We start from the raw sequence: 20,258 nt of genomic DNA, 5'->3' as shown, positions 1-20,258 counted from the left end.
TGAGACAAGGTTACTATAGTTCTCCAGCATCACATCTTGGTACAAGTTTCTCTGAGAAGGAGCCAGCTTTCTCCACTCATCCCGTGTAAAGAACACAGCCACATCTTCAAACGTCACTGACACCTGGAAGAACTCTGAACGCTTCTGGGTTTTTATGGAGGTTCATTACATAGGCACGATTGATTAAATCACTGACCATTGGCGACTGATGCAACTTTCATCTCCTGAGACCTTGCTTCCCTCTGTTCAGTAGCCATGTCCTCTTTCTGGGCAGTTTCACCTTAGGATGGGAGAAGTCTCCAGAAGCCAGATCTCGCCCAGGCATCGGGGGTTCCGCGGGCCGCAGGCTGGAGGCTCCGGAACTGCCACGACCGGACAGAAGCTTCCACTGGGGACTCCACGCGGTGCCGCTCTCATTGTAGTTTTGATGTGCATTTCTCTAATGATTAGTGATGTTGAGCATCCTTTCATGTGTTTGTTGGCAGTCTGTATATCTTCTGTGGAGGAACGTCTGTTTGGGTCTTCTGCCCATTTTGGTATTGGGTTGTTGGTTTTTTTGATATCGAGCTGCATGAGCTGCTTGTAGGCAGGTGTATTCTTAACTACTGTGCCACCAGGGAAGTCCCTTTAATGGATTTTAAAAAGAAAGTTTTAACATGTATACTCCCCTAGTGAAATAAAATATATACTCTAACTCATTTAAAATTCATCCCGTATTGTTAGACTCTGTTATAACGTAGATAGCCTAGGTTACCTTATGATTCCCAAAACATGTAATTACACATGGGAAAGGTTTGACAAAACTGTAGTACACTGTGAGGCAGTGTTAATGAGGGATTCTTTTTTTTCCTCTTTTAAATTCTTGTGTGTCAGGCAGTGTTCCACGCAGTTGCATGCTTTATTTGACTCAGTTATCAAAACTCTGAAAATGAATGTATTTTCCCTGCTTTATAGGTAGGAAAACTGAGGCTCAGAAAACGTTAGTAACTTGACCAAGGGCACGGAGCTAGGAAGTAACAGAACTAGGATTTAGTCCCCAAGACTTGCACTTTCCACTTTGCTCCATTTTAATATAACACGGAACTTGCAGAGGTTTTTTTTTTAATTAAATTATTTACTTATTAGGCTGTGTCAGGTCTTAGTTGCGGCACGTGGGATCTTTGTTGCGGCATGCAGGATCTTTTGTCGTGTCTTGCAGGCTTCTCTAGTTGCAGCACGTAGGCTTCTCTCTAGTTGTGGCCCAGGCTCCAGAGTGCAAGGCCTCAGTAGTTGAGGCGTGCAGGCTTAGTTGCCCTGCGGCAGGTGGGATCTTAGTTCCCTGCCCAGCGATGGAACCTGCATCCCCTGCATTGGAAGGCAGATTCTTTTTTTTTTTTTTTTCCTTTTTTTTTTTTTATTGGAGTACAATTGCTTCACAATGGTTAGTTTCTGCTTTATAACAAAGTGAATCAGTTATACATATACATCTGTTCCCATATCCCTTCCCTCTTGCGTCTCCCTCTCTCCCACCCTCCGTATACCACCCCTCTAGGAGGTCACAAAGCACCAATCGATCTTATCTCCCTGTACTGTGCGGCTGATTCCCACTAGCTATCTACCTTACGTTTTTTAGTGTATATATGTCCATGCCTCTCTTTTGCTTTGTCTCAGCTTACCCTTCCCCCTCCCCATATCCTCAGATGCATTCTTAAGTAGGTCTGTGTCTTTATTCCTGTTTTACCCCTAGGTTCTTCATGACATTTTTTTTCTTAAATTCGATATATATGTGTTAGCATACGGTATTTGTCTTTCTCTTTCTGACTTACTTCACTCTGTATGACAGACTCTAGGTCTACCCACCTCATTACAAATAGCTCAGTTTCGTTTCTTTTTATGGCTGAGTAATATTCCATTGTATATATGTGCCACATCTTCTTTATCCGTTCTGTTGTCTATAAATATTTCTATTTAGGTCTTTATCCATTCTATTGTCTATAAATATTTCTATTTAGGTCTTCTGCCCATTTTTGGTTTTGGTTGTTTGTTTTTTTGTTATTGAGCTGCTTGAGCTGCTTATAAATTATGGAGGTTAATCCTTTGTCAGTTGCTTCATTTGCAAATATTTTCTGCCATTCTGAGGGTTGTCTTTTGTTCTTGTTTATGGTTTCCTTTGCTGTGCAAAAGCTTTTAAGTTTCATTAGATCCCATTTGTTTATTTTTGCTTTTATTTCCATTTCTCTAGGAGGTGGGTCAAAAAGGATCTTGCTGTGATTTATGTCATGGATTGTTCTGCCTATGTTTTCCTCTAAGAGTTCAGTAGTTTCTGGCCTTACATTTAGGTCTTTAATCCATTTTGAGCTTATTTTTGTGTATGGTGTTAGGGAGTGATCTAATCTCATACTTTTACATGTTCCTGTCCAGTTTTCTCGTCACTACTTATTGAAGAGGCTGTCCTTTCTCCACTGTACATTCCTGCCTCCTTTATCAAAGATAAGGTGACCGTATGTGCGTGGGTTTATCTCTGCACTTTCTATCCTGTTCCATTGATCTATCTTTCTGTTTTAGTGCCAGTACCATACTGTCTTGATTACTGTAGCTTTGTAGTATAGTCCGAAGTCAGGGAGGCTGATTCCTCCAGCTCCCTTTTTCTCTCTCAAGATTGCTTTGGCTATTTGGGGTCTTTTGTGTTTCCATACAAATTGTGAAATTTTTTGTTTTAGTTCTGTGAAAAATGCCAGTGGTAGTTTGATAGGGATTGCATTGAATCTGTAGATTGCTTTGGGTAGTAGAGTCATTTTCACAATGTTGATTCTTCCAATCCAAGAACATGGTGTATCTCTCCATCTGTTTGTATCATCTTTAATTTCTTTCATCAATGTCTTATAATTTTCTGCATATAGATCTTTTGTCTCCTTAGGTAGGTTTATTCCTAGATATTTTATTCTTTTTGTTGCAATGGTAAATGGGAGTGTTTTCTTGATTTCACTTTCAGATTTTTCATCATTAGTATATAGGAATGCCAGAGATTTCTGTGCATTAATTTTGTATCCTGGTACTTTACCAATTCATTGATTAGCTCTAGTAGTTTTCTGGTAGCATGTTTAGGATTCTCTATGTATAGTATCATGTCATCTGCAAATAGTGACAGCTTTACTTCTTCTTTTCCCTTTGGATTCTTTTTATTTCCTTTTCTTCTCTGTTTGCTGTGGCTAAAACTTCCAAAACTATGTTGAATAACAGTGGTGCGAGTGGGCAACCTTGTCTTGTTCCTGATCTTAGTGGAAATGGTTTCAGTTTTTCACTGTTGAGGATGATGTTGGCTGTGGTTTTGTCATATATGGCCTTTATTTTGTTGAGGAAAGTTCCCTCTATGCTTACTTTCTGCAGGGTTTTTATCATAAATGGGTGTTGAATTTTGTCGAAAGCTTTCTCTGCATCTATTGAGATGATCATATGGTTTTTCTCCTTCAATTTGTTAATATGGTGTATCACGTTGATTGATTTGCATATATTGAAGAATCCTTGCATTCCTGGAATAAACCCCACTTGATCTTGATGTATGATCCTTTTTTTTAATAAATTTATTTATTTATTCATTTATTTAATTTTTGGCTGCATTGGGTCTTCACTGCTTCACGCAGGCTTTCTCTAGTTGCAGTGAGTGGGGGATACTCTTTGTCGCGGGGCGCAGGCTTCTCATTGTGGTGGCTTCTCTTGTTGCAGAGCACAGGCTCTAGGCACGCGGGCTTCAGTAGTTGTGGCACACGGGCTTCAGTAGTTGTGGCTCGCGGGCTCTAGAGCGCAGGCTCAGTAATTGTGGCACACAGGCTTAGTTGCGCCATGGCATGTGGGATCTTCCGGGACCAGGGCTTGAACCCGTGTCCCCTGCATTGGCAGGCGGATTCTTAACCACTGCGCCACCAGTGAAGCCCAGGTGTATGATCCTTTTAATGTGCTGTTGGATTCTGTTTGCTAGTATTTTGTTGAGGATTTTTGCATCTGTGTTCATCAGTGATATTGGCCTGTAGTTTTCTTTCTTTGTGACATCCTTGTGTGGTTTTGGTATCAAGGTGATGGTGGCCTCGTAGAATGAGTTTGGGAGTGTTCCTCCCTCTGCTATATTTTGGAGGAGTTTGAGAAGGATAGGTGTTAGCTCTTCTCTAAATGTTTGATAGAATTCACCTGTGAAGCCATCTGGTCCTGGGCTTTTGTTTTTTGGAAGATTTTTTTTTATCACAGTTTCAATTTCAGTGCTTGTGATTGGTCTGTTCATATTTTCTATTTCTTTCTGATTCAGTGTTGGCAGGTTATGCATTTCTAAGAATTTGTCCATTTCTTCCAGGTTGTCCATTTTATTGGCATAGAGTTGCTTGTAGTAATCTCTCATGATCTTTTGTATTTCTGCAGTGTCAGTTATTACTTCTTCTTTTTCATTTCTAATTCTATTGATTTGAGTCTTCTCCCTTTTTTTCTTGATGAGTCTGGCTAATGGTTTATCAATTTTGTTTATCTTCTCAAAGAACCAGCTTTTAGTTTTATTCATCTTTGCTATCATTTCCTTCATTTCTTTTTCATTTATTTCTGATCTGATATTTATGATTTCTTTCCTTCTGCTAACGTTGGGGTGTTTTTGTTCTTCTTTCTCTAATTGCTTTAGCTGCAAGGTTAGGTTTTTTATTCGAGACGTTTCCTTTTTCTTAAGATGGGATTGTATTGCTATAAACTTCCCTCTTAGAATTGATTTTGCTGCATCCCATAGGTTTTGGGTCATCGTGTCTCCATTGTCATTTGTTTCTAGGTATTTTTTGATTTCCTCTTTGATTTCTTCAGTGATCACTTCGTTATTAAGTAGTGGATTGTTTAGCCTCCATGTGTTTGTATTTTTTACAGATCTTTTCCTGTAATTGATATCTAGTCTCATAGCATTGTGGTCGGAAAAGGTACTTGATACGATTTCAATTCTTAAATTTACCAAGGCTTGATTTGTGACCCAATATATGATCTATCCTGGAGAATGTTCCATGAGCACTTGAGAAAAATGTGTATTCTGTTGTTTTTGGATGGAATGTCCTATAAATATCAATTAAGTCTATCTTGTTTAATGTATCATTTAAAACTTGTGTTTCCTTATTTATTTTCATTTTGGATGATCTGTCCATTGGTGAAAGTGGGGTGTTATTTAAAGTGCCCTACTATGAATGTGTTACTGTCGATTTCCCCTTTTATGGCTGTTAGTATTTGCCTTATGTATTGAGGTGCTCCTATGTTGGGTGCATAAATATTTACAATTGTTATATCTTCTTCTTGGATCGATCCCTTGATCATTATGTAGTGTCCTTCTTTGTCTCTTCTAGTAGTCTTTATTTTAAAGCCTATTTTGTCTGATATGAGAATTGCTACTCCAGCTTTCTTTTGATTTCCATTTGCATGGAATATCTTTTTCCATCCCCTTACTTTCAGTCTGTATGTGTCTCTAGGTCTGAAGTGGGTCTCTTGTAGACGGCATATATATGGGTGTTGTTTTTGTATCCATTCAGCCAATCTGTGTCTTTTGGTGGGAGCATTTAGTCCATTTACATTTAAGGTAATTATTGATATGTATGTTCCTATTCCCATTTTCTTAATTGTTTTGGGTTCGTTATTGTAGGTCTTGTACTTCTGTTGTGTTTCTTGCCTAGAGAAGTTCCTTTAGCATTTGTTGTAAAGCTGGTTTGGTGGTGCTGAACTCTCTCAGCTTTTGCTTGTCTGTAAACGTTTTAATTTCTCCATCAAATCTGAATGAGATCCTTGCTGGGTAGAGTCATCTTGGTTGCAGGTTTTTCTCCTTCATCACTTTAAATATGTCCTGCCAGTCCCTTCTGGCTTGCAGAGTTTCTGCTGAAGGATCAGCTGTTAACCTTATGGGGATTCCCTTGGTGTGTTATTTGTTGTTTTTCCCTTGCTGCTTTTAATATGTTTTCTTTGTATTTAATTTTTGACAGTTTGATTAATATGTGTCTTGGCGTATTTCTCCTTGGATTTATCCTTTATGGGACTCTCTGTGCCTCCCGGACTTGATTAACTATTTCCTTTCCCATATTAGGGAAGTTTTCAACTATAATGTCTTCAAATATTTTCTCAGTCCCTTTCTTTTTCTCTTCTTCTTCTGGAACCCCTATAATTCGAATGTTGGTGCGCTTAATGTTGTCCCAGAGGTCTCTGAGACTGTCCTCTGTTCTTTTCATTCTTTTTTCTTTCTTCTGCTCTGCAGTAGTTATTTCCACTATTTTATCTTCCACCTCACTTATCCGTTCTTCTGCCTCAGTTATTCTGCTATTGATCCCATCTAGAGTATTTTTAATTTCATTTATTGTGTTGTTCATCGTTGCTTGTTTCATCTTTAGTTCTTCTAGGTCCTTGTTAACTGTTTCTTGCATTTTGTCTAGTCTATGTCCAAGATTTTGGATCATCTTTACTATCATTATTCTGAATTCTTTTTCAGGTAGACTGCCTATTTCCTCTTCATTTGTTAGGTCTGTTGGGTTTTTATCTTGCTCCTTCACCTGCTGTGTGTTTTTCTGTCTTCTCATTTTGCTTATCTTACTGTGTTTGGGGTCTCCTTTTTGCAGGCTGCAGGTTTGTAGTTCCCGTTGTTTTTGGTGTCTGTCCCTAGTGGCTAAGGTTGGTTCAGTGGGTTGTGTAGGCTTCCTGGTGGAGGGGACTAGTGCCTGTGTTCTGGTGAATTTGGCTGGATCTTGTCTTTCTGGTGGGCAGGTCCACATCTGGTGGTGTGTTTTGGGGTGTCTGTGGACTTTTTATGATTTTAGGCAGCTTCTCTGCTCATGGGTGGCGTTGTGTTCCTGTCTTGCTAGTTGTTTGGCATAGGGTGTCCAGCACTGTAGCTTGCTGGTCGTTGAGTGAAGCTGGGTGCTGGTGTTGAGATGGAGATCTCTGGAAGATTTTCGCCGTTTGATATTATGTGGAGCTGGGAGGTCTCTTGTGGACCAGTGTCCTGAAGTTGGCTCTCCCACCTCAGAGGCACAGCACTGATTCCTGGCTGCAGCACCAAGAACCTTTCATCCACACAGCTCCTCAATTTGGGATGATTCGTTGTCTATTCGTGTATTCCACAGATGCAGGGTACATCAAGTTGATTGAGGAGCTTTAATCCGCTGCTTCTGAGGCTGCTGGGAGAGATTTCCCTGTCTTTTCTTTGTTCTCACAGCTCCCGGGTCTCAGCTTTGGATTTGGCCCCACCTCTGCGTGTAGGTTGCCAGAGGGCATCTGTTCTTCGCTCAGACAGGACGGGGTTAAAGGAGCAGCTGCTTCAGGGGCTCTGGCTCACTCAGGCGGGGGTGGTGGGGAGGGAGGGGCACGGAGTGTGGGGCAAGCCTGCGGCGGCAGAGGCTGGCGTGACGTTGCACCAGCCCGAGGCACGCCGTGCGCTCTCCCGGGGAAGCCGTCCCTGGATCCAGGGACCCCGGCAGTGGCGGGCTGCACATGCTCCCTGGAAGGGGGGCATAGACAGTGATCTGCGCTCGCACACAGGCCTCTTGGTGGTGGCAGCAGCAGCCCCAGCGTCACCCGCCCGGCTCTGGGGACCGCGCTTTCAGCCGCGGCTCGCGCCCGTCTGTGGAGCTCCTTTAAGCAGCGCTCTTAATCCCCTCTCCTCGCGCACCAGGAAACAAAGAGGGAAGAAAAAGTCTCTTGCCTCTTCGGCAGCTCCAGACTTTTTCCTGGACTCCCTTCCTGCCAGCTGTGGCGCACTAGCCCCCTTCAGGCTGTGTTCACGGCGCCAGCCCCAGTCGTCTCCCTGCACTCCGACCGAAGCCCGAGCCTCAGCTCCCAGCCCCACCTCGCCCTGGCAGGCGAGCAGACAAGCCTCTGAATGCCGGTCGGCACCGATCCTCTGTGCGGGAATCTCTCCGCTTTGCCCTCCGCACCCCTGTGGCTGCGCTCTCCTCCGCTACTTAGAAGCTTTCCCCCTCCGCCACCCGCAGTCTCCGCCCACCGGAAGGCAGATTCTTTTAACTACTGGACCACCAGGGAAGTCCCTCGCTGGGTTTTCCATATCATTGTAGGCTTGTACTTTCAGAAGATGTCTTACTGTGAGATTTCTAGAAATGAATCTGCATGTGCATTTGGCAGGCACACTCTGGCACTGGATTCTGTGTCCTAGTTAACAGATCTATTCTCTGTCACTGGCTGTTGCCGAAGTCCAACCCACGTCATCTCATCAGTACCACTATTCACTTTTATAAAGTGGTCTTTAAAAGAAGCAAATCTGATAGTCACTCTTCTGTGTAAAATTATTCAGGGGGGTTTGATTGTCATTAAGATAAAAGTCCAGATTCCTTGGCCTGTAGGGCTCTTCCCGGTCTGCTGCACCCACATCCCCATCTTGGCTCCAGACACCTTGCCATCACCGTCGTTTGCTTCATCACTATTCTTACTCACGGGGCCTCCACACGTCTCTCCTCGGCATCCACCTGTTTTTGCCTAGTTAACATCTGTTTCTGTCTCAGGCCTCAACTTACGTGTTACTTCCAAGGAGACTCTTCCCTGACTGCACCCCCAACCCAGCCGAGTAAATTTACTCCCCTGGTTATATGTGCCCTAATCCCACACTTCCCATTTGCCGTGTTCCTCAAATTTGCAGTTGCTGTTTAAAGTCTGCAAAAGATCATAGCTCCCTGAAGCAAAGTCAGCATTAGTCATTTTAATGCTCTGTATAAGATGTGAAAGAAAAATAAATGCAACATACTCCATTCATTCATCTTACAGATACAGTTTTTGGTGCCTGTTGCACACTAAGCACTGCTTTTCGCCATGGGGATATAGCAGTGAGTCCCTGCCCTTGTGGAGATTTCCATTACAGTGAGGTAGAAGAGAATAAACAGATCCATGGTATATTAGGTGATAAGTTCCATAAAGAAAAATAAAGCCAGGTAAAGGGCTAGAGACTGTTAGCAGGAGGTGAGACGAGGGGCATCCTGGAGATAGGGTGGTCGAGGAAGGTCTTTCTGAGGAGGTGACCCTAGAGCAGAGACCTGAATGAAAAGAGAAAGTGGGAAGGCCTGGGGGGAAGGTGATCTAAGCAGAGGGAACCATGCGTGTGAGACTGAGGCAGGGATGCACTGAGCTTGTTGAAGGAACAGCAAGAAGGCCAGAGTGGTAGGGGAGGTGCGTCAAGTGGAGAAAGGCAGGGAGAACGTCAGAAGGGCAGAGGGAGGGCATGTTGTTTTTTTTTTTCATTGTGAAACACCTTAGGTTTATTAATTAGTAACACATATCTGATTCTTAGCCAGAATATGGAGCTGGAGGGTGTTCTTTCATACTGAAAAGTCAACTACATAATATGGTACATTATGTGCAAATGTAAATACTGAAGAACTCTGCAAAAGTTTAATCAAAATCTGCTTTCAGTTTGTTAATGATTTCCCAAGAAAATCACTGAGGGAGATACAGCAACCTCGTGAGGACATCATAAATCTCTTCATAATTAATTTTTATAATGGCAGTTTTGATTATGTTGATCCAAGTAATGCAGTGGTGGCAGGTTGGGTAAAGGCAAAGGTTTATTTTTAGTTTCCCCAAATGTTGTCTCACTTGATTTAGGAGGGCTTGGGAATACCCAAGAATTATCTTCCAGAGAATTTCTGCCATAAGAATTGTGTTCCTGAAAGTTTGTGCCATCGTGAGGAATGGGTCGCTCATGATCTGTCCATGACTGGAGAGCTGCTTTCTTTGATAAAACCTTTGCATCTCCTGGTAAAGGGGAAGACGTGGTATGACAAAGAGTTTTGCCGTTTGGTGAGAGAGGGGCCTGTCTTTTGTACGTTGCAGTAAAATTCGTCAAGTGCAGTTTTGTGCTGTCTTTCCCAAGGTCTTCCATGCATCCTGCTGGGGCTCAAGCTTTCTTGATTGCAGTTGGGGTTTTCATCTTTCTTAGCAGTTCAGCTTGAACTTGAGTCACCAGATGTAAGTTAGACATTTCTCTCTTCAGTTCCCAGTATGCACCTTGCATATTATCACTTGAAATGCTTAGTCTTTGGAGATCTCTGCTCTTCAGATTGTCTTCCTGAGATGGATACGTTTGTTTGGCTTTTTGTAGCTCTATTTTGAGATCTCTACATTCTTTCCTCATCAGTTCCAGTTCTTGTTCCAAACCATGGATCTTCAGGTCACAGCTCAACTTTTCCACCTCCCAGTTGGATGAAGGTGGATTTAAATTTCTTATCACCTGCTGAGTTTCCACCTCTGTCCTCAGCTGGAGGAGTTCTACTTCTTTAGATTGTAGCTGTTCATTCAATACTTTCAAAGATTCAGAGTTGTCTTTATTCATTTTATCCAATTTGCTCTTCAAATTATCTCTGTCAATGCAAACCTCTCGATACGCATGGTAGGCCTTATTTACTTGTTCTCGTCCCACAGAACTTGTTTCTTCATCCTTTCGAGCTCCTATAAGCTTTTCTTCCAAAACTCTTATTCTTTTTTTTAAGAAAGAGTTCTCTTTCTCTGAATCCTTAAGTCGTTTTTTGATGTCTTCATATGCAGTGACAAGGGCAAAATGTGAAGCAACGGATTCATCTCCTGAATATATTGAGACTGGAGTCACTGTATCTCTCCTATGGGCTTTTTCATGATTCAGAATGCAGATATCATCTTCTACCAGTGCATCCATGACAGCCCGAACACAGGCTCCGTGGGGCCGCCCCAAGGGCCGCCGAGTTTCGATTCCCCAGCGTTTGGAAACGGACCGAAAACAAACCGGGTCGCTAGGGGTCACCGCGGGCTTCCTGTTTCCTCAAAGACAGCTCCGCTTCCGGGAACGCCGCGGAGGGACTCCCATTTCTCCCGCCTCGGTGGCGCCAGGGCCGGCGCGGCCAGCCAGTTGGCTACGGCCCAGGAGGCTCTGGAAGGAGGGCCGAGCCAAGGCCGAGGGCCGAGCCGCCGCCGGAGAAGGCCGGTTACCCGACCCCGTCAGCGCCTGCCCTAGCCCGGCGCCGCGCAGGCATGTTGATTTTGTGGCGCATGCTAAGAGTTTGGGCTTGTTCTAAGTGTGATAGGAATCTCTTGGAGGCTTTTGAGCCCAAATATAGTAAAAACTCCAGTAGTCGCCAAAATATCTTGTGCGACATAGACCAACCCTGGACAGTCTCAGAAGGTACTTCCAAAGACCTTTGCAAATTCCCCAATTTGTGACTGCAGAACTCTTTCCTGTCATTCTCCCAAATTACTTTTGCTAAGAACTATTTTTATGTACATATACTCACTTTACAAGCTAAGTCTATCTTATGCTCACTCTAATATTTTTCTCTAAATGCCTATTTTAAAAAAATAAAGAATTTTTAGAAATTCCTTTCTGATAGTTTCAGCATATGCAATAGTTCTGGTTGTAATGAGATCTGAGTAGAAAGTAGTGAGCTAGGCTTGCCCCCAGAGCAAGATTCAGAGCAGTGTCTCACCAGAGTCACAAATGACATCTCCAGGTTTCCTGGAGAAGAGTTGAAAGATGTTCATTAAATCTATGAATATCAGAGGTTTCCCTGTTCTTGTATAGTTGGAGTTAATATTTACAATGGTGAATCCAAGATAGGAAAAGCATTTTTCTTTTTAAAAATAATACCAGACTGTCTCAAGAATAGTCAGATATTACCATACAGCCTTTACCCAGATTCTTCAAACAGCAACATTTTATCATATTTACTCTATCATTCTGTCAATATATGCATACTTTTTTTCCAAATCATTTGAGAGTAAACAAAAAATGATGCTCCTTTACATCTAGATATTTCCGTATATATTTCCTAAAAACATGTATTCTCTTACATAACCACAGCTCCAGAAAATTAACATTGAAACAACACTATTTTCTAATCTGTGGACCCTGGTCAGGTTTCACCACTCAGCTCAGTAGAGCCCTTTGCCTCATTGAAAATCTTGGATCGTGTGTTGTTATATAGTCGTCACGTCTCCTTAGACTTCTTTAATCTAGGCCAGTTTTTCGATCTTTGTCTTTCATGACCTTGACGTTCACAAAGAATGTAGGTCAGTTGTTTGGCCCTTGATACTCTTTCTTCATTATTAGATTCTGGTTACACATTGTGTCAGTGTGTTCCTCACATTGAATCCCATCAGGAGACCCTTGATGTCAGTTTGTCTCATTACTGGTGATACTAACTATGATCATTTGGTTAAGGTGGTATCTGCCCACTTTCTGTCCTGTGAAGTTACTCTTTTTCTCTGTGGAATTAAGTATCTTGTAAGAACTCTGCTATTCATCAAATTTGTACCCTCTCATTTTTTTTTTAATTCAAGTATAGTTGATTTACAATGTTGTGTTAGTTTCTGCTGTACAGCAAAGTGATTCAGTTATACATATATAAACATTTTTTAATATTCTTTTCCATTATGGTTTATCATAAGATATTGAATATAGTTCCCTGTGTCATACAGTAGGACCTTGTTGTTTATCCATTCTCTATATAATAGCTGACATCTGCTCACCTCAACCTCCCACTCCATCCCTCCCCCAACCCCCTCCCCTTGGCAACCACAAGTCTGTCCTCTTGTGAGTCTGTTTCTGTTTTTTAGATAGGTTCATTTGTGCCATACTTCAGATTCCACATATAAGTGATATCATATGGTATTTGTCTTTATCTCTCTGACTCACTTTGTATGATAATCTCTAGTTTCATCCGTGTTGCTGCAAATGGCATTATGTCATTCTTTCTGATGGCTGAGTAATACTCTATTGTGTACACATACCACATCTTCTTTATCCATTCCTCTCTCGATGGACATTTAGTTTGTTTCACGTCTTGGCTGTTGTGAATAGTGCTGCTATGAACATAGGGGTGCTTGTATCTTTTTGAATTATAGTTTTGTCTGGATATATGCCCAGGAGTGGGATAGCTGGATCATATGATAATTCTATTTTTAGTTTTCTGAGGAACCTCTGTACTGTTTTTCATAGTGGCTGCACCAACTTACATTTCTCACCAACAGTGTAGGGGAGGGTTCCCTTTTCTCCACACGCTTTCTAGCATTTGTTATTTGTAGACTTTTTCATGATGGCCATTCTGACCTCTGTGAGGTGGTACCTCATTGTGGTTTTGATTTGCAGTTCTCTAATAATTTGCACCCTCTAGTTTTAGCATCCACTAATTGATCCAAAATGGATTCATGTCTGAATCAAGTACTGCAGTGATGATTATCACATGGTGATTTCTAATTCCATCACTCCTCCTCCTTTTATTCTTTGTAAAATAGAGCCTTCCTTCTCTCCCAGTTATTTATTCATTTGTATCAGTATGGACTCATGGGGTCTTTCTTTAGTCAATGAGTTATAATCTGTCACTACTGTCATTATTTATCTTGGTGTTCAAATTGTTCCTTTCATGCTAACTTCGGAGTACTTTTGACATGTCCCCATCAGTTTTAGTGCTTTTTTAGCCTCTGGCACATCAAGATGTTCTAGGCATCTTATTTTTAAGGAGTAGATAGACTGAACAGTGGCAGAGATGAAGAGTTTGAAAGGCAGGTACTTAAACATACAATACTGCAGGGCACGCCCAGAGCAGAGGGGGCATTAAAAATCCAACTCTTAGACACTTGTCCCTTCCCTTAACCTCCTGGAGATTAAGGTCTCACACTGTGCTGTGTGTGTATTTTAATGACACACAGAATTTTGGACTTGCTTACCTCTCAAGCTTATCACATTTTAGCATTCCCAGACTTGTGATTTATAAGGCATTACAGAACCAGTCTATAGCAAAAAAACGACGGTAATCTGGGTATGCTAAATCTCATTTAAACATAATTTTTACTTAATAAATTAGGGCCTTCGTTTAGGATAACTGGAAATGTGTTCATCCAAACAGTTAACTCGCATTAGCACTTGTCTTCTTGATAAATTATGTCTAACATCGAATTTCATGTCTAAAAGGAGGCAGATTTCTTTTTCGTATGTGGCTTGAATTTCCATCAGTGGTTACTGATCATTTTGGAGGAAACTGAGCCCCCAGTCACTGGAGACCAAGCCGTTGTTGATAATAACGAATGGCATTTCTGTAGCTGAGACTCCTTCCATGTGGGAGATTAATATAAATTCTGTGATTCTCTACATTCACACATGCACTCAAAAGCATCACACTGCAAAAAATAATACAATTCTGAAAATGACAGTGAGGGGAATTCCCTGGCAGTCCAGTGGTTAGCACTCTGGGGACCTGGGTTTGATCCCTGGTCAGGGAACTAAGATCCTGCAAGCCACGCAGCGTGGCCACAAAAAAGAAAAGAAAAGAAAATGACAGTGAGGGAAAATATTCAGTGTAAGTCAGAGGTTCCCACACTTTCTTGGTTCATGATGCTTTTAGTGTCTTAGTAATTTTTTTGCAGCATCCCTAGACCAAAAGCTTCTTTCATTATGTTAGAGTTTCTGTCATGTTACCTTACAGTTTCTTTTATGAAGAAGGTAGGTCAAAACAATTTAAGAGTAGCAGTTCTCATGGTATTCCACAGATGGCACTGTGATTTCCTCGAGAATTTAAAGTATTCTGCGGTCCTGTCATGCCAGGACACCTCAGCTCACAGTTTGGCAAATGTGGCTATAAGCAAAAAATTTAAATTAAGTTGTATGTCCTATGTAATTATAACTATTATAACTATTAAAATTTGTGTGAATGTAAACAGACCGGAAGGAAACACAAAGTAAAAGCAGTTAATGTGGGTTCACTGATGATCGTAAAATACTCTTAAATCATGTTTTCCTTCTGATTTATTTTCTGACGCTTGGTCTCTGGGTGCTGTTTGTTCTTAGTTCCTATAGGAAAGAGCAGTACAAATAACAGAAGGTTTCTTTTAAACTCTGGGGCAGTGATAAGTTCAGGAAATTTTTTTTTTTTTTAATTTAATTTTTATTTTTTTTTAAATTTTTTGCCTTATAACAAATTTAATCAGTTATACATATACATATATTTCCATATCCCCTCCCTTTTGCGTCTCCCTCCCACCCTCCCTATCCCACCCCTCCAGGCGGTCATAAAGCACCAAGCTGATCTCCCTGTGCTATGCGGCTGCTTCCCACTAGCTATCTACCTTACGTTTGGTAGTGTATATATGTCCATGCCGCTCTTTCACTTTGTCACAGCTTGCCCTTCCCCCTCCCCATATCCTCAAGTCCATTCTCTAGTAGGTCTGTGTCTTTATTCCTGTCTTACCCCTATGTTCTTCATGACATTTTTTTTTCTTAAATTCCATATATATGTGTTAGCATACAGTATTTGTCTTTCTCCTTCTGACTTACTTCACTCTGTATGACAGACTCTAGGTCTATCCACCTCATTACAAATAGCTCAATTTCATTTCTTTTTATGGCTGAGTAATATTCCATTGTATATATGTGCCACATCTTCTTTATCCATTCATCCGATGATGGACACTTAGGTTGTTTCCATGTCCGGGCTATTGTAAATAGGGCTGCTATGAACATTTTGGTACATGTCTCTTTTTGAATTATGGTTTTCTCGGGGTATATGCCCAGTAGTGGGATTGCTGGGTCATATGGTAGTTCTATTTGTAGTTTTTTAAGGAACCTCCATACCGTTCTCCATAGCGGCTGTACCAATTCACATTCCCACCAGCAGTGCAAGAGTGTTCCCTTTTTTCCACACCCTCTCCAGCATTTATTGTGTCTAGATTTTTTGATGATGGCCATTCTGACTGGTGTGAGATGATATCTCATTGTAGTTTTGATTTGCATTTCTCTAATGAGTAAAGATGTTGAGCATCCTTTCATGTGTTTGTTGGCAGTCTGTATATCTTCTGTGGAGAAATGTCTATTTAGGTCTTCTGCCCATTTTTGGATTGGGTTGTTTGTTTTTTTGTTATTGAGCTGCATGAGCTGCTTATAAATTTTGGAGATTAATCCTTTGTCAGTGGCTTCATTTGCAAATATTTTCTCCCATTCTGAGGGTTGTCTTTTGGTCTTGTTTATGGTTTCCTTTGCTGTGCAAAAGCTTTTAAGTTTCATTAGGTCCCATGTGTTTATTTTTGTCTTTATTTCCATTTCTCTAGGAGGTGGGTCAAAAAGGATCTTGCTGTGATTTATGTCATAGAGTGTTCTGCCTATGTTTTCCTCTAAGAGTTTGATAGTGTCTGGCCTTACATTTAGGTCTTTAATCCATTTTGAGCTTATTTTTGTGTATGGTGTTAGGGAGTGATCTAATCTCATACTTTTACATGTCCCTATCCAGTTTTCCCAGCACCACTTATTGAAGAGACTGTCCTTTCTCCACTGTACATTCCTGCCTCCTTTATCAAAGATAAGGTGACCATATGTCCATGGGTTTAACTCTGGGCTTTCTATCCTGTTCCATTGATCTATCTTTCTGTTTTTGTGCCAGTACCATACTGTCTTGATTACTGTAGCTTTGTAGTATAGTCTGAAGTCAGGGAGCCTGATTCCTCCAGCTCCATTTTTCGTTCTCAAGATTGCTTTGGCTATTCGGGGTCTTTTGTGTTTCCATACAAATTGTGAAATTTTTTGTTCTAGTTCTGTGAAAAATGCCAGTGGTAGTTTGATAGGGATTGCATTGAATCTGTAGATTGCTTTGGGTAGTAGAGTCATTTTCACAATGTTGATTCTTCCAATCCAAGAACATGGTATATCTCTCCATCTATTTGTATCATCTTTAATTTCTTTCATCAGTGTCTTATAATTTTCTGCATACAGGTCTTTTGTCTCCTTAGGTAGGTTTATTCCTAGATATTTTATTCTTTTTGTTGCAATGGTAAATGGGAGTGTTTCCTTGATTTCACTTTCAGATTTTTCATCATTAGTATATAGGAATGCCAGAGATTTCTGTGCATTAATTTTGTATCCTGCAACTTGACCAAATTCATTGATTAACTCTAGTAGTTTTCTGGTAGCATCTTTAGGATTCTCTATGTATAGTATCATGTCATCTGCAAACAGTGACAGCTTTACTTCTTCTTTTCCGATTTGGATTCCTTTTATTTCCTTTTCTTCTCTGATTGCTGTGGCTAAAACTTCCAAAACTATGTTGAATAAGAGTGGTGAGAGTGGGCAACCTTGTCTTGTTCCTGATTTTAGTGGAAATGGTTTCAGTTTTTCACCATTGAGGACGATGCTGGCTGTGGGTTTGTCATATATGGCCTTTATTATGTTGAGGAAAGTTCCCTCTATGCCTAATTTCTGCAGGGTTTTTATCATAAATGGGTGTTGAATTTTGTCGAAAGCTTTCTCTGCATCTATTGAGATGATCATATGGTTTTTCTCCTTCAATTTGTTAATATGGTGTATCACGTTGATTGATTTGCGTATATTGAAGAATCCTTGCATTCCTGGAATAAACCCCACTTGATCATGGTGTATGATCCTTTTAATGTGCTGTTGGATTCTGTTTGCTAGTATTTTGTTGAGGATTTTTGCATCTATGTTCATCAGTGATATTGGCCTGTAGTTTTCTTTCTTTGTGACATCCTTGTCGGGTTTTGGTATCAAGGTGATGGTGGCCTCGTAGAATGAGTTTGGGAGTGTTCCTCCCTCTGCTATATTTTGGAAGAGTTTGAGAAGGATAGGTGTTAGCTCTTCTCTAAATGCTTGATAGAATTCGCCTGTGAAGCCATCTGGTCCTGGGCTTTTGTTTGTTGGAAGATTTTTTATCACACTTTCAATTTCAGTGCTTGTGATTGGTCTGTTCACATTTTCTATTTCTTCCTGATTCAGTCTTGGCAGGTTGTGCATTTCTAAGAATTTGTCCATTTCTTCCAGGTTGTCCATTTTATTGGCATAGAGTTGCTTATAGTAATCTCTCATGATCTTTTGTATTTCTGCAGTGTCAGTTGTTACTTCTCCTTTTTCATTTCTAATTCTATTGATTTGAGTCTTCTCCCTTTTTTTCTTGATGAGTCTGGCTAATGGTTTATCAATTTTGTTTATCTTCTCAAAGAACCAGCTTTTAGTTTTATTGATCTTTGCTATGGTTTCCTTCATTTCTTTTTCATTTATTTCTGATCTGATTTTTATGATTTCTTTCCTTCTGCTAACCTTGGGATGTTTTTGTTCTTCTTTCTCTAATTGCTTTAGGTGCAAGGTTAGGTTGTTTATTCGAGATGTTTCCTGTTTCTTAAGGTGGGATTGTATTGCTATAAACTTCCCTCTTAGAACTGCTTTTGCTGCATCCCATAGGTTTTGGGTTGTCGTGTCTACATTGTCATTTGTTTCTAGGTATTTTTTAATTTCCTCTTTGATTTCTTCAGTGACCACTTCGTTATTAAGTAGAGTATTGTTTAGCCTCCATGTGTTTGTATTTTTTACAGCTCTTTTCCTGTAATTGATATCTAGTCTCATAGCATTGTGGTCGGAAAAGATACTTGATACAATTTCAATTTTCTTAAATTTACCAAGGCTTGATTTGTGACCCAAGATATGATCTATCCTGGAGAATGTTCCATGAGCACTTGAGAAAAATGTGTATTCTGTTGTTTTGGGATGGAATGTCCTATAAATATCAATTAAGTCCATCTTGTTTAATGTATCATTTAAAGCTTGTGTTTCCTTATTTATTTTCATTTTGGATGATCTGTCCATTGGTGAAAGTGGGGTGTTAAAGTCCCCTACTATGAGTGTGTTACTGTCGATTTCTCCTTTTATGGCTGTTAGTATTTGCCTTATGTATTGAGGTGCTCCTGTGTTTGGTGCATAAATATTTACAATTGTTATATCTTCTTCTTGGATCGATCCCTTGATCATTATGTAGTGTCCTTCTTTGTCTCTTCTAGTAGTCTTTACTTTAAAGTCTATTTTGTCTGATATGAGAATTGCTACTCCAGCTTTCTTTTGGTTTCCATTTGCATGGAATATCTTTTTCCATCCCCTTACTTTCAGTCTGTATGTGTCTCTAGGTCTGAAGTGGGTCTCTTGTAGACGGCATATATATGGGTCTTGTTTTTGTATCCATTCAGCCAATCTGTGTCTTTTGGTGGGAGCATTTAGTCCATTTACATTTAAGGTAATTATTGATATGTATGTTCCTGTTCCCATTTTCTTAATTGTTTTGGGTTCGTTATTGTAGGTCTTTTACTTCTGTTGTGTTTCTTGCCTAGAGAAGTTCCTTTAGCATTTGTTGTAAAGCTGGTTTGGTGCTGCTGAACTCTCTCAGCTTTTGCTTGTCTGTAAACGTTTTAATTTCTCCATCAAATCTGAATGAGATCCTTGCTGGGTAGAGTAATCTTGGTTGCAGGTTTTTCTCCTTCATCACTTTAATTATGTCCTGCCACTCCCTTCTGGCTTGTAGAGTTTCTGCTGAGAGATCAGCTGTTATCCTGATGGGAATTCCCTTGTGTGTTATTTGTTGGTTTTCCCTTGCTGCTTTTAATATGATTTCTTTGTGTTTAATTTTTGACAGTTTGATTAATATGTGTCTTGGCGTATTTCTCCTTGGATTTATTCTGTATGGGACTCTCTGTGCCTCCTGGACTTGATTAACTATTTCCTTTCCCATATTAGGGAAGTTTTCAACTATAATCTCTTCAAATATTTTCTCAGTCCCTTTCTTTTTCTCTTCTTCTTCTGGAACCCCTATAATTCGAATGTTGCTGCGTTTAATGTTGTCCCAGAGGTCTCTGAGACTGTCCTCTGTTCGTTTCATTCTTTTTTCTTTATTTTGCTCTGCAGCAGTTATTTCCACTATTTTATCTTCCACCTCACTTATCCGTTCTTCTGCCTCAGTTATTCTGCTATTGATCCCATCTAGAGTATTTTTTATTTCATGTATTGTGTTTTTAATCGATGCTTGATTCATCTTTAGTTCTTCTAGGTCCTTGTTAACTGTTTCTTGCATTTTGTCTATTCTATTTCCAAGATTTTGGATCTGGGAAATAGAATCTTGGATCATCTTTACCATCATTATTCTGAATTCTTTTTCAGGTAGACTGCCTATTACCTCTTCATTTGTTAGATCTGGTGGGTTTTTATCTTGCTCCTTCTCCTGCTGTGTGTTTTTCTGTCTTCTCATTTTGCTTATGTTACTGTGTTTGGGGTCTCCTTTTTGCAGGCTACAGGTTCGTAGTTCCCGTTGTTTTTGGTGTCTGTCCCCAGTGGCTAAGGTTGGTTTAGTGGGTTGTGTAGGCTTCCTGGTGGAGGGGACTAGTGCCTGTGTTCTGGTGGATGAGGCTGGATCTTGTCTTTCTGGTGGGCAGGTCCACGTCTGGTGGTGTGTTTTGAGGTGTCTGCAGACTTTTTATGAGTTTAGGCCACCTCTCTGCTAATG

The 20,258-nt window shown here is 40.6% G+C and overlaps 2 protein-coding genes across 3 annotated transcripts in view; one reads left to right on the top strand and one right to left on the bottom strand.

Moving 5' to 3' along the window:
* MRS2 (magnesium transporter MRS2) overlaps window positions 1–20,258 on the top strand; it is a 50,490-nt gene that overhangs the window by 23,540 nt on the left and 6,692 nt on the right. The window lies entirely within an intron of this gene.
* On the bottom strand, window positions 9,067–11,270 carry LOC309814042 (5-azacytidine-induced protein 2-like). Its single transcript, XM_082639372.1, has one exon. It carries the CDS (start codon window positions 10,640–10,642, stop codon window positions 9,869–9,871), a length of 774 nt encoding a protein of 257 aa, XP_082495498.1. The 5' UTR covers window positions 10,643–11,270; the 3' UTR covers window positions 9,067–9,868.

This window comes from Mesoplodon mirus (genome assembly GCF_964341445.2).
Source record: "Mesoplodon mirus genome assembly, chromosome: 12".
Lineage (NCBI taxonomy): Eukaryota > Metazoa > Chordata > Mammalia > Artiodactyla > Ziphiidae > Mesoplodon > Mesoplodon mirus.
This window is presented reverse-complemented; position numbering and strand designations above follow the sequence as displayed.